Source organism: Podarcis bocagei (genome assembly GCF_964188305.1).
Source record: "Podarcis bocagei genome assembly, chromosome: 15".
NCBI classification, from domain to species: Eukaryota; Metazoa; Chordata; class Lepidosauria; order Squamata; family Lacertidae; genus Podarcis; species Podarcis bocagei.
The window spans coordinates 45,535,934-45,550,969 of record NC_138141.1 but is presented as its reverse complement, the minus strand read 5'-3'; the positions used below and the strand labels follow the sequence as shown (position 1 = coordinate 45,550,969).

Sequence of the window (15,036 nt, the reverse complement as noted above, 5' to 3'; positions counted from 1 at the left end):
CAATTTCAAAGGTAGCCCCACGTAGAGCGCATTGCAGTAGTCCAAGCGGGAAATAACCAGAGCATGGACCACTCTGGTGAGACAGTCTGTGGGCAGGGAGGATCTCATACTGTGTACCAGATAGAGCAGCTAGACAGCTGCCCTGGACACAGAATTGACCTGCGCCTCCATGGACAGCTGTGAGTCCAAAATGACTCCCAGGATAGAAATGTGATAATAAGCAGAGCCATGCCTGGAGACCCACATCAGGTAGGGTGGGAAGGGGAGAGCCCCCTGTATTTCCCAAGAGCGGCAGTGGGGTTCCCATCACCCCCGAGAGGCCCCCGCTTGCACCGTCTCCTCTTTGGAAACCAGGACGGAAAAAGACGAGACGAAGGCGGCCTGGTGAGGTCACAATAACTTTTTATTGTACATTATTTCACACTTGGGATGCACACGGGGCCCCCGGCGAATCCTGGCACAGGCGGTCATGCACCACATATCCATGCAGAGAACGCGTGGCGTGGGGGGGGGGAGGAGAGAGGGCGACGTGGGGGGGAGGGAAGAGGGAAGGTAAAATTGGGACTGGAATCCAGTGCTCTCTCCCTGAAAGCTGGCAGAGGGGCACCACCCAGGCCTTTGTGTGTGGGGTGGGGGGAACATGCTTGGGCCCCAAAGAGCCCCTCACTTCCACCCAAGCTTCCAGAAACGCCCCCCCGAATAACCCCTCTGCTGCCTCCCCACACTGAACCTTTGGCGGCACAAACCCAGATCCTGCTCCGAATAAAATAAAAATAAAGAACTTGGCACCCTCCCACCTCCTTCACAGTACTTAGGTGGGGTTTAAAAAGTGAGGGGGGGTGGCTCTGAAATGCAGCAGCAGCAGCCTGCACAGGAGGCAATTGCAAGAAAGCATGGCTGGGATAACCCCCCACCCGCATGCGGAGAGCAAACAGGCACGCTTCACATGTAAGAATAATAAACAGTACAGACGTTTGTGTGAACAGTACAGACTGGGGAGGAGGAAGGTGCATAGAAACCCTGCAAAAGGGGGGGGAGCGCCTTCCACTGCCCTCCTGCACCTCCCCCAAACTGTCATGGAGCCATGTTTATATCTGGAGGGTGGGGGCACCGCGTAGCAAATTGCAAAGGGAGAAGGGGATCTCTACGGCACAGAGGAAAGAGAGGGGGCCGTGTTTTGTGAGACAAGAGGTGCAGAAGGCAAGTGCCTTCCATTCTAGTGCACACAAGGTAATGACAACCCTAGGGTAATGCCAGGCAATGGGCTCCAGGGCCTCTCGCCAGTGGGGCAGGGAGGGACTGCTTTGAAATTCCCATCTTAGGATACAAGACCGGCTCCCTCTCTTCCACGGTTCAGGGAGAAAGCAGACAAGCAGTTTGCCAGAGTCTCATGTGTCTTTCCTCTCCCTTCCTAGTTCTGGAGGGGTGGGTGGGTGGGTGAAGGAGCCCCAGGAGCATACGCAGGCTGACCACAGCCTGGCGGGCATCTGCAAGACACGGGAGCAGAAGGCAGGATGCCCAGAGGGGTTCTTGAGGTTCCTGCCAACTGTAGATGCAGGGCAGGCGTGATGGACCACCGAAGAAATCAGGCACTGTGTGTGTTGTGTATTCGGACTGATGGCGAGCAAGATATGTTCATGGCGTTTGTGGAACGGGAGGTCGTGGCATTGATTTGGCCCTGGGCTGCGGGGACGCCCGCCGGGTGCTCACGGCTTGAGGTCCCGGCAAGGGGTTGGGCTGAGCGGGCGTGTAACAATATGGCGGCCTCCCCCCTCCGCCGCCTGCCCCCCTTGGAGCTCCAAGAGCGCAGGGACCGCAGGGAACCCCACTGGCAGATATGGCTCAATCTCAATCCGCCGGTGGCACCGAGAGGGGCAGTGGCCAGGGATCCCACCCCCCCGCCACCAGCGCCCTTCCTCCGCAGCACAAAAGCATATGGAAGGGGGAAGTTCTCCTCAACTGGGGCAGCAGGGCCCAGCGTCGGGCCTCCTCCCAATTTGGGGGTGCGTCCTCCCTGCCCCGAGAACGGCGCAGCAGTCGGTCAAGGCACAGACTTTGCAAGAGCACAGACAAGAGAGGGGAGAAAGTGTTGGCTAGCATGACACAGAGCGGGGCTGGGGGTTACAAAAGAAGGAAACCTCTCTTGGAAATGCAAGGACTAGCGGGGATGCCCCCCGCTCAGATCCCCCGAAAAAGATATAAGGCACCCGAGAGTAGCCCCCACCGTCTCCACGGATGAAGAGGAGCTCGCAGTGTTTGCGCAGTCGGTGGGAAGTGCATAAATGGAAGGAGAGGGGGCCTCTTCACCAGTTGGCCTCCTCTCAGGCCTGGGCTCCGGTCGCTTTCTGAATGAGCGGGATCTGCGGGGGAGAAGAGAGGGCGGACAAAGGCAGTCAGGGACCGTTTCCTCCTTCCCGTAGCTTCTTACTTGCTTATATGCTACCCTTCCCTCAAAGGTTCTCAGGACAAAAGCGCAAATAAATAGTTAAAACAGAAACGACAAAACAGGAACAAGCACCACACATTTAAAAGGCTGTCGAATATGAATCAGCCCAAGGCCTGGTTGAAGAGGAACATTTTTGCCTGACAGCTAAAGGTGTATAATGAAGGCGCCAGGGGAACCTCCCTGGGGAGAGCATCTCACAAACAGGAAGCCACCACAGAAAAGGCCCTGTTCTCGTGTTGCCACCCTCCGGACACCTTGCAGAGGAGGCGCACAAAGAAGGGCCTCTGATGACAATTGCAGGGTCTGGGTCGGTTCTTATGGGGAGAGGCGGTCCTTGAGGTACTGCAGTCCTGACCGTTTGAGGCTTTAATTGAGCCTGGAACTCATCGGCAGTGTCGCTGGAATTCAGAATGGCACCCAAATGTAGGCAAAAAACTTCTCCTTAAGCTTGGGAACCATCTGGTTGTGGAAGCTTAGGATGTATCCAAATGCATATAACATCAGAAGAGCTGGCTGGATCAGACCAAAGGGAGCCCGCCCAGTCCAACTTGTGTTCTCGCAGGGGCCAAACAGACGCCTATTGTAGGAAACATCTAAGCTGGACCCGAGCGCAACAGCAAGACTCTCCCCACTTGCAATCCCCAGGAATAGGCATTCAGGGGCATTTCATAGAATCATAGAATCATAGAGTTGGAAGAGACCACAAGGGCCATTGAGTCTAACCCCCTGCCAAGCAGGAAACACCATCAGAGTCCTCCTGACATATGGTTGTCAAGCCTCTGCTTAAAGACCTCCAAAGAAGGAGACTCCACCACACTCCTTGGCAGCAAATTCCACTGTCAAACAGCTCTTACTGTCAGGAAGTTCTTCCTAATGTTTAGGTGGAATCTTCTTTCTTGTAGTTTGGACCCATTGCTCCGTGTCCGCTTCTCCATTACTGTCTCCAGCAATGCCACAGGGGCACTGTGGCTGGTACCCAACAGCCACATCCTCCAAAACAATTCCTTAATCCTCTCCCCAGGGAAGCTCACCTCTTGCCCTTGTTACATAGCTTTAGGTGCCAGGCAAGAACATTCCTTCGTGTGGTGGGGCGATTATTATTTCTGTTTGTTACTATACTACGTATTTTGATGTTTTTATCTTATAAACTGCCCTATGATCCTCGGATGAAGGGAGTATAGAAATTAATTAATAATAAAAACAAAGCCACTCGTTTGGAGCACTAACACTGAATGTTGTGTGGCCGTCAATGCCATTGTTTTAAGAGTATGCTGTGAGAATGAGGACTCCCTTTCGTCCCTCCTTAGCCCCCCAGCATTCAGCTTCACGGGTGGCTCCAATGAGTTCTGGTATTAAAGAAAGAAGGGCCTGCTGGACCAGGCCAATGGCCCGTCTGCTGTGAGCTCCAGTTAAGAAAAGAAGCAGAAATTAAAAGCGGCATTTCTTTTTTTAAAAAAAGTATTATTTCAAAGGGCAGGCAGACACCACGGCCTGCCCCACCTGCCTCACCTTGGAGAGGTCGACCCCCGTGAGGGCATGGACGGACGCAGGGAGCTCAGCCAGCAGCCGGTTCACATCCGTAGTCATCTTGTTGTTTTCCCCGCTGAGGATGACGATTTCATCCACCTTTGAGAGAGGTGCGGCCACCTTGGCGGCAATCTGAGAGGGACAGAGAGAAGGCAGTGTGTCAGGATCCAGGCACAGGCCCCAGGGGAAGAGAGCGATGCAGGCAGGCAGCTCTTCCCTCCCATCCCCATCAGCCTCCTCACCTGGGGCAGGGCGTCCAGGACCAAGGCCATCTTGGCTGCCTCTCCATACTGCTGGTAGGCCTCTGCCTTGAGCTTCATCTTCTCAGCCTCCGCTTTGCCAATGGCCTCGATCACCAGGGCCTCCGCCTCTCCGATCTTGCGGATCTTCTCCCCTTCGGCCCGAGCGATCAGCACCTGCTTCACCCTTGAGAGAGAGAGAGAGCTTGGTCGGAGATGTTCCCCCAGGATGTGGGGCACACAAGGCCTAAGAGTGGGACGCCTCCTCCAGCGGTGGCTCAGAGCAGGGGCTTTCCAGACCCTCCATGCAGCAAAAGTGATCACAGGGGGGTCCACGGGAAGCTTTACTTGGGGACACATCCCCAGGCCCCTCTGGCTGCACCCCCACTCACTTCTCTCCCTCGGCAATCTCCTGCATGCGGTGCGCCTCTGCTTCCGCTGGCAACTTGACAGTGGCGATGAGCTCCTTGTCCATGCGGATGACCTCCTGCTCCTCAACGTCAATCTGCTTCCGGCGCTGCACGACCTCAATCTCAATCTCCTCTTGGCGGATCTTCTGCTGCTCTTTGGCTCCTTGCAGCTCGTACGCCAGCTGGGCCTGCGCCGTCTGCAAAGAGATGGGGAAGGGGCCACAAGTTGGTGACACGGTCTGCGGTCAAAAAAAGCCCCCACTTTGTCCTGATGAGCCTCTAAGTCACTCTGAGGCTTGGGGCATTCTACATTTCCCTGTCCTTGTGCAATGATGTCCCCAATCCCTCTCTGCAAACTGTAAATTCATTTTAACTTATATGTCACTTAACTGTGAAAAACAACAACCTCAAAGCAGTTTGCAAAAAAAATAAAACAATTATCAATAAAAAGAATTAACCACAATAACTTAAGACTTTCAAGTTGCAATGGACTATAGACTAAAAGCAGATTAGAACTTGCATCAGGTGTCTAAACGTCAGTGCAGGCTTGTCAAAACAAGAATTCTTAGCAGGGGCCTAAAGACTCCTTGCCTGCCTAGTGTCAATAGGCAGGGAGTTCCAAAGTGTAGGTGCTGCCATTTGAGTTCTTACAAATGCAGAACAGGGCATATATAGTGCCTGTAACAGAGTCAGTTCCACCAATCAAAGCAGGTTGAGTGGGTGAATACGGGAAAGGGTGATTTCACAGGTAAGCTGGTCTCAAGTTGTTAAAGGCTTTATATACTAATATTAACACCTGAAACTTGGGGCCTGGAACTCAACTAGCCTCCTCTTCCAGGTCTCCGCTCCACAACCTATTTATTCTTCCCTTTTGTTACCGAAACCACTTCCCAATTTTTATCCTGCCTGCACAACACCCAGTATTGTGTCTCTGCTGTGGGCAGGCAGCAGCCATGCGGAGCCATCTCAGACAAACCAATTTCTCAAACACCTTGGTGGTTGGTGAACACTCTGGCTGATTTATCCTACACCTACCCACCCCAGAAGTTAGAAAGTCCTTTCTACCGAAGCCCCAAAGCGCTCCTCTGAGTCCCAACCCTCTCCACGCACCTTTATGTTGATCTCTTGGCTGAAGGCGGCTTTCTGCATTTCGAAGGCACGCTTTGAGTCGGCTACCTTGGTGTCCGCCATGAACTTCACATCCAGCATTTCTCTCTTGTATTCTGCCTCCTGCAGGAGGAAAACAGTCAGAAGGCAGAGGTCAGCTGACCACGCTCAGAGTGACGCTGGAGCCTGGGCAGGAGCGTAAGACGGGCCTCTCCTCCTGCGCCATTTGACGTACCCGGATGCCGGCGTCTCGCTCTGCCTCAGCCACCCCGATGTCGGCGTCTCTCTGCACCACGGCGGTCTGGGTCTTCCCTAGTGAGCTCAGGTAGCTGACTTTATCGTAGACATCCTGCACGGGGAGGAGAGAAATTGCTCCATTCAGGAAACATGAGAGAGAGAGACATAGCTCAGCGGACAGGAATGCAGACCAGGAACTTCCCTGCCTCTCCGAGATCTAGGGCTGCAGTTCAGCGTCCGAGCCCCTGTGTAGCATGCAGAAGGCCCTGGGTTCAATCCCCAATGGCATCTCAGGGTAGAGCTGGGAGAGACCCCTTGGACAGCTGCTGCTGCTGCCAGTTAGTGCAGGCAGCACTGAGCTAGATGGCCTGACTCTGTGTATGGCAGCTTCCTACGTATTTGAATAATCCACTAAGCAATAAAGGCCTTTCTGGGGTATTGAAACGGGATGATCAGACATGAAGAGAGGCATATAAAATGATGTCTGGCATGGAGACATTGGATAGAGGTTTTCCTCCCTCTCTCCTAATCCTAGAACCCATGGGCCTCCAACAAAGCTGCAGGTTGGAGGGTCAGAGCAGATAAATGGAAGCACTTCTTCAAGCAGTGCAGAGTTAGACTCGGAACTCCCTCCCACAGGAGGCAGCGAGGACTAACTCAAAAAGGGACGCGGCTCATACCTTGATAGTGAAACTCAGGATCTCAATGCCCATCCGGCCCACATCAGGAGCCGCCACTTCCCGCACGAGCTTGGCAAATTGGTCCCTGTCCTGGTAGATTTGCTCGACAGTCAAGGTCCCTGCAGAAGGGGGAGGCAGAAGACAAGATGGTGGCAGGCGCTATGGAGGCAAAGTGGCTACGAAGGAGGGAGTCCAGGAGACGCCCATACGGCATGTGCTTCTGCCAAGCCAAGTGAACAGAAAGAAAGGTCCCATCTGCACTAAACATCTAAACCAGCCATTATACTGCTTCCAACAGTCATGGCTTCCCCGCTAAAGATCTTGGGATGTGTAATTTATGAAGGGTGCTCAGGGGAATCGTATGTAAAAGCAATTGGAAGGGAATGAAAAACATTCCTTAGCTATTTGCAAGCAATCACAATGCCCTGACATAATCAATAAGCAACAAAGCACGGAAAACCCACAAACATCGTTCCAACATGCTCCACAATGTGCGAACGCTTGATAAAACTCACTAAATATATCTAAAAAATTCTTTACAACAGGAAAATAGGGATACTCCTGTAGAGTCGGTAGAACAGTAGAGTTGGCTTAGGGACCCCAAGGGTCATCTAGTCCAGCCCTCTGCAAGGCAGGAATCTCAAAGCATCCATGACAGATGGCCACCTAATCTCTGCTTAAAAACCTCCCATTAAGGAAACTTGCAGGGGGAATTCATTCCAGTGTCGAACAGCTCTTATCATCAGAAAGTTCTTCCTGATGTTTGGTGGGAATCTTCTTTCTTGTAACTTGAATCCATTGGTTCGAGTCCTACCTCCCAGAGCAGGAGAAACAACCTTGCTCACTCTTCCATGGGACAGCCCTTCAGATATTGGAAGATGGCCATCCTGTCTCCTCTCCACCTCCTCTTTCCCAGTTTGAACATACCCAACTCCCTCAACTGCTCCTCATAAGGCTTGGTTTACAGGCCCTTGACCATCCTGGTCTCCCTCCTCTGCCCACCTTCCAGTCTGTCAACATCCTTCTTAAATTGTGGTGCCCAGAACTGGACACAGGACTCCAGGTGTGGTCTTACCAAGGCAGAATAGAGGGGCACTATGACTTCCCTTGACCTGGACACAAGACCTCTGTTGATGCAGCCTAGAACTGTAGAAACCACAGCTTCCATTACTCTTCCATAATAAATTGAAGACTGCCATTGCCTCAGATTCATCAGCTTCACACAATAAAAGCACCACCTGTGTATTTACGACATTTTGAATGCGACCAAGCAGTTAAATATATGTAACATTGCATTTAATATCCCAGTTGCTTTTACGTATGTTTTTCCCCTTGACGAAAAAAAATAAATGCTACTGAAACAGTGTTGGGAACACCAATCCTTGCAGCCGCTTATTTCCAGACGTTTATGCAAAGCAAGAGAGGGCGCCCCCCCAGCCACGCCCCCCACCTAGGATGGAGCGCAGGTGCCCTTCCAGCGTCTGGAGGACCACATTCTTGATGTCCTGCACGTTCTTGCCCAGGAACTGCTCACAAGCCACCGCGAGAAGCTCCCTCTCAGTCAGGATTTTCACCTGCAGGCAAAGAGAGAGAGAGAGAGAAAAGAAGAAGACATTTGACGTGAGCCGCGAAGGGGCCAATACGGTCGACGAAGTGATAGGCTAATGACAGAAGCAGAGCCTGTGACCACTGGGGCACCCTTGGGGTGGCTCGGCTCGGCCCCACAAGGATCAGGTCACCAGGAGCCCTCTTCATAGCCATCAGCAGCAAACCGGGAGTTTCTGTTAGGAGGCAGGCTGCAGGGGAGCCCTGTGCCTGGTTTTAAAACTCTTTGCATCGGTTCCTGATCTGGGAGAGCAAACCAACAGTGGCCCCAGAGGAAGCAGCCTCAAAGCAGCAAGGCCATGACTTCTGGGGGTCCCGGCACCCTAGCTCTGCATCCAAGAGGAGGACATGCTGTAAGCCAGGGGTGGGGGCATCACCACTCCTCCCCAGATGTTGCTGGGCACCAGCTCCCATCATTCCCTTGGAAACTTGGGAGTTGGAGGCTAGCAACAGCTGGAGGGCCACAGGGTCCCCCACCTGCAGTAAGCAAAACCAGGAGCCCACCCCCCTCTTGCTCCCGCCGGAGGGAGGCAACTGAGGCATCAACCCATTGCACATGGAGCTCAAAAGCACCCCCGCATGACCAATTCAGAAGGTTTGGCATCATCATGTCAGAATGTATCCAAACTTGCTTCTGCTCTCCCTCCCACCCACCCCCTCTCTCCTGAAAAGTCATTTCCTTAAAACTGGCAGCTGGGTAAACATACCAGCCAGATCACCTGAGTGCTTTTCTTTCTCTTTCGCAATTAATAATAATAATAATAATAATAATAATAATAATAATAATAATAATAATTTATTATTTATACCCCGTCCATCTGGCCAAGTTTCCCCAGCCACTCTGAGCGGCTCCCAATCGAGTGTTAAAAACAATACAGCATTAAATATTAAAAACTTCCCTAAACAGGGCTGCCTTCAGATGGCTTTTAAAGAGAAGATAGCTGTTTATTTCCTTGACATCTGAAGGGAGGGCGTTCCACAGGGCGGGCGCCACTACTGAGAAGGCCCTCTGCCTGGTTCCCTGTAACCTCACTTCTTGCAATGAGGGAACCACCAGAAGGCGCTCAGAGCTGGACCTCAGTGGATGGTACAAGCTGGTGCAAAGCCAGCAGGCCTCTCTTGTAACCGTTTCAGCTTATTATTCCGTTTGGGGATTGCAAGCGCTGCTTGAGATCGGCAGGAAGGGGGTAGCTGTTTATCCCAACTGCAAAAAATGAGCCAGGGAAGTTTGGGTGGTGGGGGTCTGTACTGGACTCTGCAGGTTATCCACCAGGAAGGAAGGAAGCCTGTATGTCTGTGTAGGCTGGACATAATTTCACTCTCCCATCCTGGGGCCGCTCCTAAGGTTCAAGTCTCTCTCTCCCCCCCCCGCCTCCTTTAGCCTTTAGGGGTCTTAGCCAACTAGATTCTGCTCAGAGCAGACCTATTAAACTGATGCATCTCATTCAGTCATTCCTGTCACTTCAGTTCCTGTACTCTGAGCAGAAATAACATCAGATATAACCTCAAAATTCCTTCTCTCGTCTGGTTTGGTAGGAAAGAGAATGCACCCAAATGGCACAGAAAGAAAAAGAAAAAAAAACCATTCCCAGGAGGAGGGGTTTTTTAAAAATAAAAAACAAATAAAAAATGTGAACTGGCCAGCAGGCTTAATAAAATATACGTAAAATAACAGGAGATAGAGGCTTTATTAATGTTAACACAGCTGGGATTATGAAGGCAATGAACTTTTTAAAAATAAAAATCCTACAGCTGTTTTAATTGGGGAAGCCAGGAGTTCATCGCCACATCGCACAACCCCAGAGAAAACTCAAAAATAATGACAGGGGGGGAAAGGGAGAGGAGACAGATGTGATGGGAGGAATCCCAGTGCCTTATTAAGGAGAAACTTCCCCCAGGGCAAGCATATTTACTTGCCCCACTGAACAATCCCTGCTCTCCTCTGCGCTGTTCTGGGGGTTCTCTTGACCACTCTTCCAAGAGCCAATTGGGGTGGGGAACGTGGGGAAAGGAGGGGGGTGGAAGCCTCATTGTGCCAGCCCTTGGGCAGGGCTTCCGCTGACGGGACGCCATCAGTTGAATCTCCAGCCCCCTGTTCTATCAGCCTGCCTGAAATCCACGTCCCTATTCCCTGAAAATAAGACGGGAGGGTGCTCTTGGGAAGCTTCCAGTCTCACCCTGCCACTTTGCCCCTCCTGGAACTATAAAAGGGGCCAGGGTGGGGTGGGGTTAATGGTGGGGATCGCCTCGCAAAACACCGCAGGGACACAGGAAGCTGCCTTAGACTCAGATCCCTGGGTTCATCGATCTCAGTACTGCTTGCACTGACCGGCAGCAATGGCTCTCCAGGATTTCAAGACTGGGATATTCTCTCCAGCCTGAAGATGTAGGTGGAGGCTGAATCTTCTGCATGCAAAGCGGATGCTCTGCCCACTGAGTTATGGACCTTCCCTTCGTCTTCCCAATAAGACCGTGGAAATTAGCCACAATGTTCAGGTCCCTGTTCAAGGGAAGTTCCTGCTGGACAAGCATGGCCGAAGTAATAATAATTTAATAATAATACTTTTATTATTTATAGGTCACTCATCTGCCTGGGTTGCCCCAGTCACTCTGGGTGGTTCTCAGCACAATATTAAAAACACAATAAAGCCTCAAACGTTAAAAACTTCCCTGTTCAGGGCTGCCTGCATATATCTTCTAAAATTCATATAGTTCATTATCTGTTTGACATCCGATGCGAGGGCAGACGCCTCTACCAAGAAGGCCCTCTGCCTCACACCCGTTTTTTAAAGGGGACTTGTGCCTCTGGCATTTGTGGGTGCTTGCCTATGGAAGAAAATTGGAGAAAACCAGACTTGGAATGAGTTAGCTAGTACTTGCGGGGTGGGAGGGCTGAGTGTCTTGCTAAACTTGCAACATTTCTGGCTGCAAAATGGCTCCATTGCTGCAATGACCCTGAAGCCAGCAGCACTCCAGAGACAGAGGGTGGACGAAGCACCAGCTCAGGAGCTGGGCCAATGGTCTGGGGTGACGGTAGCCCAGTGACTTTTGGTGGACAACAGGAGTGCCCCTATCCCTGCGGTAGACCAGATGACTGGGCCAAACCTAAGGGGTCCATGGAAGGAGCAGAAGCGGGGGCAAGGTTTTTTTTTTGCTAGCTACCGCCTTTGGGGAACAACAGAGACACAGAGGTGGGTGGGGCCAGCTCACCACACTCTGCTCCAAAGAGGCCCTCCAGGAAAAACAGTAGCTCCTTGTGGTTTCAGGCCTGCCACCATCAGAACATTTGCATATGTAGGGGGAGAAAACACCGAAGAAATATTCCAGACCAGCATGAGTTCGGAGGAGGGTGGCAGTGCAACAGCCCAGGAGCAGGGGTGCATGTGGTGACAGCGCCCTCTGCTGCCCATATGGGAGAGAAGCAAGGGCCTCGTGGGTGGGGGACCATGCAGCGGTGAACTGGCGGTGGAGGGGGGGATGAGAATCGCCTCTCTCGCTCCCCTGGGCTAGAGCGGCCTCCTGGGAGGGAGAGACCAGGAAGGGTTACAGAGGCATGCATTCCTGAAAGGAGGTGTTTTCAAGTTACTGTACCTGGGCCACACCTGTGACAGTTAAAGCTACCCCCTCCGCCGTCTCTACGTCCTCGCACCTGGGCTGTAACGTCATTATCTCTAGGGAAATCCTGCCAAAAAACGTAAAACATTGGCACGTTTCCAGGTAACAGGCTCAGCTCTCTTCCCCCATGGCTCGGGGCCACCTGCTGCTTTCCTCCCAGGTAATGCAGATGCAAGATGTACGGCTGCCTGGCCAAAAAATTAGAGGGGGCTCCCTCCCCCACCCCTAAAAAACGTGGGCCACTTGGCTGTGTTGGAAGCCGGTGGAGAAAAGCCTTGAAGCCACATGGACCAGGTAAACACAAAGGAGCCCCACTGAGAGGTTTCCCCTCCCAGAAGAAGGGCGGCCCCTCCTGCTTCTCAGGCCTCAGAAGGACAGCTGCCTGCCTGAAGCACCCTAGGGTGTCTACACAGAAGGTCAGCATTGGAAGCTGCCTGGGCAAAGGACTGAGGAAGCAGGCTTTTGAAAAAGGCCCCTGGGATGTTGGCTGGTTTATGAACCTGAGCATCATCAAAAGGCAAGGAAGGACCCCCTGTGGGGTTGAGGCTAGGCTACTGTAGTGTGCTGGGGTCACCCTTGGAGACTGTCTAGATGTGGGGGGAAATATTGGGTTTCCTCCGAGGTGGAGGAAAATCTTTGGGGAGTTAGGATTTAAAAGCCACCCCCCATTTGGCCTGGCTTTTGTTCCTATGAGCTGAGTTGCAGGTACTACAGAAGGCAGGGGGGCCTAACAACAGATTACAGAGGGCCTTCTGCTGCCTAAGTGGAAACATCTGATTCCCTCCACGGTTATACTATGTCCCTGGAGGGAAGAGAAAGGGACCGAGTATAGTTGTTATCAACCTTCCTCTGGCCAGGTGCCCTGCCATTGTTGCTGGACTCCCAACTCCCATCAGGGTGGGTGGCCAGCATGGCCAATGGTCAGGGATGCTGGAAGCAAAGACCTGGCTGGGGGAGGTTGCGATCGAAGCTTCGGAGAAGCAAACGCACCTGGCAGGTGTGTGCTTTTCACCTGATGGGTGGTGTGTTCAGCTCCCGGAGTCGACTTGGCCAACCAAACACCCTACTGCTGACGGGGGGCAGAGCACCTGCTTTGCATGGAGGCAGCCTCCCAAACTTAGAGAAGGGCTAGTGGCAGGGAAGACCCTTCTCTGCCAGAAACGCTGGAGAGCTGCTGTCAATCAGGGACAGGACACAGGAAGGTGCTTTGCAGTGAGTCAGGAGGTTGGTGCATCAAGCTCAGGGTGATCTGCCCTTGGCGGGGGAGGGGAGGGGATGCATTTTTCCTGACACATTTCAGGTGCCACAGGACAGCCTGCTCTGGGACTGGCCCAGGAAGTCTCCTATGTCCCTAAGGGGTAGGATCCTAGGTCCCTCTCCCCCCCCCCCTCTCTCTCCCAGAGCTGCCTTCCTGTCCCTGTGCGAGGCTGGTGAAGCAGGCGGATATGGCAATGGCGAGGGGGGCAGGCGGAGGGGGTGGGCGAGCGGATGCTAGCCATGTTCCCAGAACCCTGTGAGAATTTTGGAAGAGCTTTTGCATGCATCTCTCTCTCTCTCTCTCTCCCCCTCTCTCTCTCTCCATTACCATGGGGTGCAACAGCAGGTAGCAAGAGCCAGAGACAAGGGGGAGGAGGAAGGCGAAGGAGAAAGGGCTGGTGCCGAGAGCGGCCGCTAGAGAAAGGAAAAAATGTATTAAGAAGAGCAAGCACTCAAGTCCTTGTGCCGCCACGGTCGCTGCTTGCTGCTCTGCCGCTGCGTGAGAAAGAATGGAGAGAAGGAGACCGGTTAGGGACAAGAGGTTAGAAGCGGGCAGATTATTACCTGTGCGACCCCCGTTACGTACAGTGGGACCCCCTCCGACGTCTCAATATTCTCACAGCGACAAAGGATGGTCATAACCTCCAAAGACAGTCTGAACAGTGATAAATAAAGGTAGGACAGCAAACACACAAAGGTGGTGGTTACCAGAGAGCAAGAGAACACCAGAATTTGCCAAGGAGGAAAGACGGGACTCCGGGGTGGGGGTTGCATCTTGGGGCCAGGCAAGAGGGGCCGGGTATTTGAAGGAGGCAATGCTGAGCCAAGGCCACCGTTGCCCCCAAAGAAGCTGCCCTACTCTGGGTACAACCCCCAACATACACACACACCCTCCCCAAAGGACTCCCCAATTATGAAAGCATCATCCCCACCCTGTACTGCTCTGCTCTGTTTACCTGTATAGCAGGTTTAAAGGGCCCTTTTTCTCACCACGCTTTCACTGGGATCGGGGAAACCCTGCTTTTTCTATTTGTAACTGCAGCTGAGGTGGTTTTACTTTTGAGCTTAAGCCTTCACTGGTTTAGATTTTAAATATATATATATTATTCTTGAGAAGACAGGAGTGCCTGGCGTGCTCTGGTCCATGGGGTCACGAAGAGTCGGACACGACTAAACGACAACATTATTCTTGAATGGTTACAGGTAGGTAGCCGTGTTGGTCTGCCGTAGTCGAAACAAAATAAAAAAATTCCTTCCAGTAGCACCTTAGAGACCAACTATGTATGTTATTGGTATGAGCTTTTGTGTGCATGCACACGAAAGCTCATACCAGTAACAAACTTAGCTGGTCTCTAAGGTGCTACTGGAAGGATTTTTTTTATTCTTGAATGGCTTTGACGTTCATACACTGGGGCTGTCTGGCTGGTGTTGACCCACGGCAGTGCCTTTCTGTGGTGGCTCCCAATCTGCAGAATGCCCTCCCAGGTGAGGCGTGCTTCTCTGCTGACTTTCAAGAGGCATTATAGAATATTTGTGTTGTTGGCCAAACAACACTGTTCCTGGCATTCCCCAAATCACTGGCTGGGAGTACATTTTTTAACTGTTTCAGAATGCATTTTCGCTATTAGAATTATTATTATCTGGAATGGTGTTTTTTTTTAAAAAAAAAATCACGGATGCGTTTGCCGCCCTGGGCTCCTTTGGGAGGAAGGGCAAGAGACAAATTGAATTTACCTGAATTTTAGTAAATTTCTGGCAATCATCTTGCAAGAGAGGGGAGTGCCCAGCTGCATAACACAGTCTAAGATATGGCAACCCCACCCTTGTGTAGCAACCCCTGCAGGGAGAGAGACCCAAATCTATCCACCCACTGCAGATCTCTGCTCCTCCTGCAGCAAACCCAGAGAGTCCCG

At 52.2% G+C, this 15,036-nt stretch overlaps 1 protein-coding gene across 3 annotated transcripts in view; it reads right to left on the bottom strand.

The window, feature by feature from the left end:
• Positions 1–385: 385 nt before the first annotated feature.
• Positions 386–15,036, bottom strand: part of FLOT2 (flotillin 2) — a 26,188-nt gene continuing 11,537 nt past the window's right edge. Inside the window, exons 3-12 of one of the 3 annotated variants that reach the window (XM_081172166.1) lie at positions 13,710–13,778; positions 11,843–11,933; positions 8,097–8,220; positions 6,647–6,765; positions 5,965–6,078; positions 5,733–5,852; positions 4,605–4,819; positions 4,216–4,399; positions 3,956–4,105; positions 386–2,360 (exon numbers count right to left, since the gene is read on the bottom strand). In XM_081172166.1, coding sequence (XP_081028292.1) covers positions 2,322–2,360; positions 3,956–4,105; positions 4,216–4,399; positions 4,605–4,819; positions 5,733–5,852; positions 5,965–6,078; positions 6,647–6,765; positions 8,097–8,220; positions 11,843–11,933; positions 13,710–13,778 — 1,225 coding nt within the window. In that variant the 3' untranslated portion in view covers positions 386–2,321. Of the gene's footprint in view, positions 2,361–3,955; positions 4,106–4,215; positions 4,400–4,604; positions 4,820–5,732; positions 5,853–5,964; positions 6,079–6,646; positions 6,766–8,096; positions 8,221–11,842; positions 11,934–13,687; positions 13,779–15,036 lie in introns of all 3 variants that reach the window. The other 2 variants (XM_081172165.1, XM_081172164.1) reach the window with 2 other exon arrangements.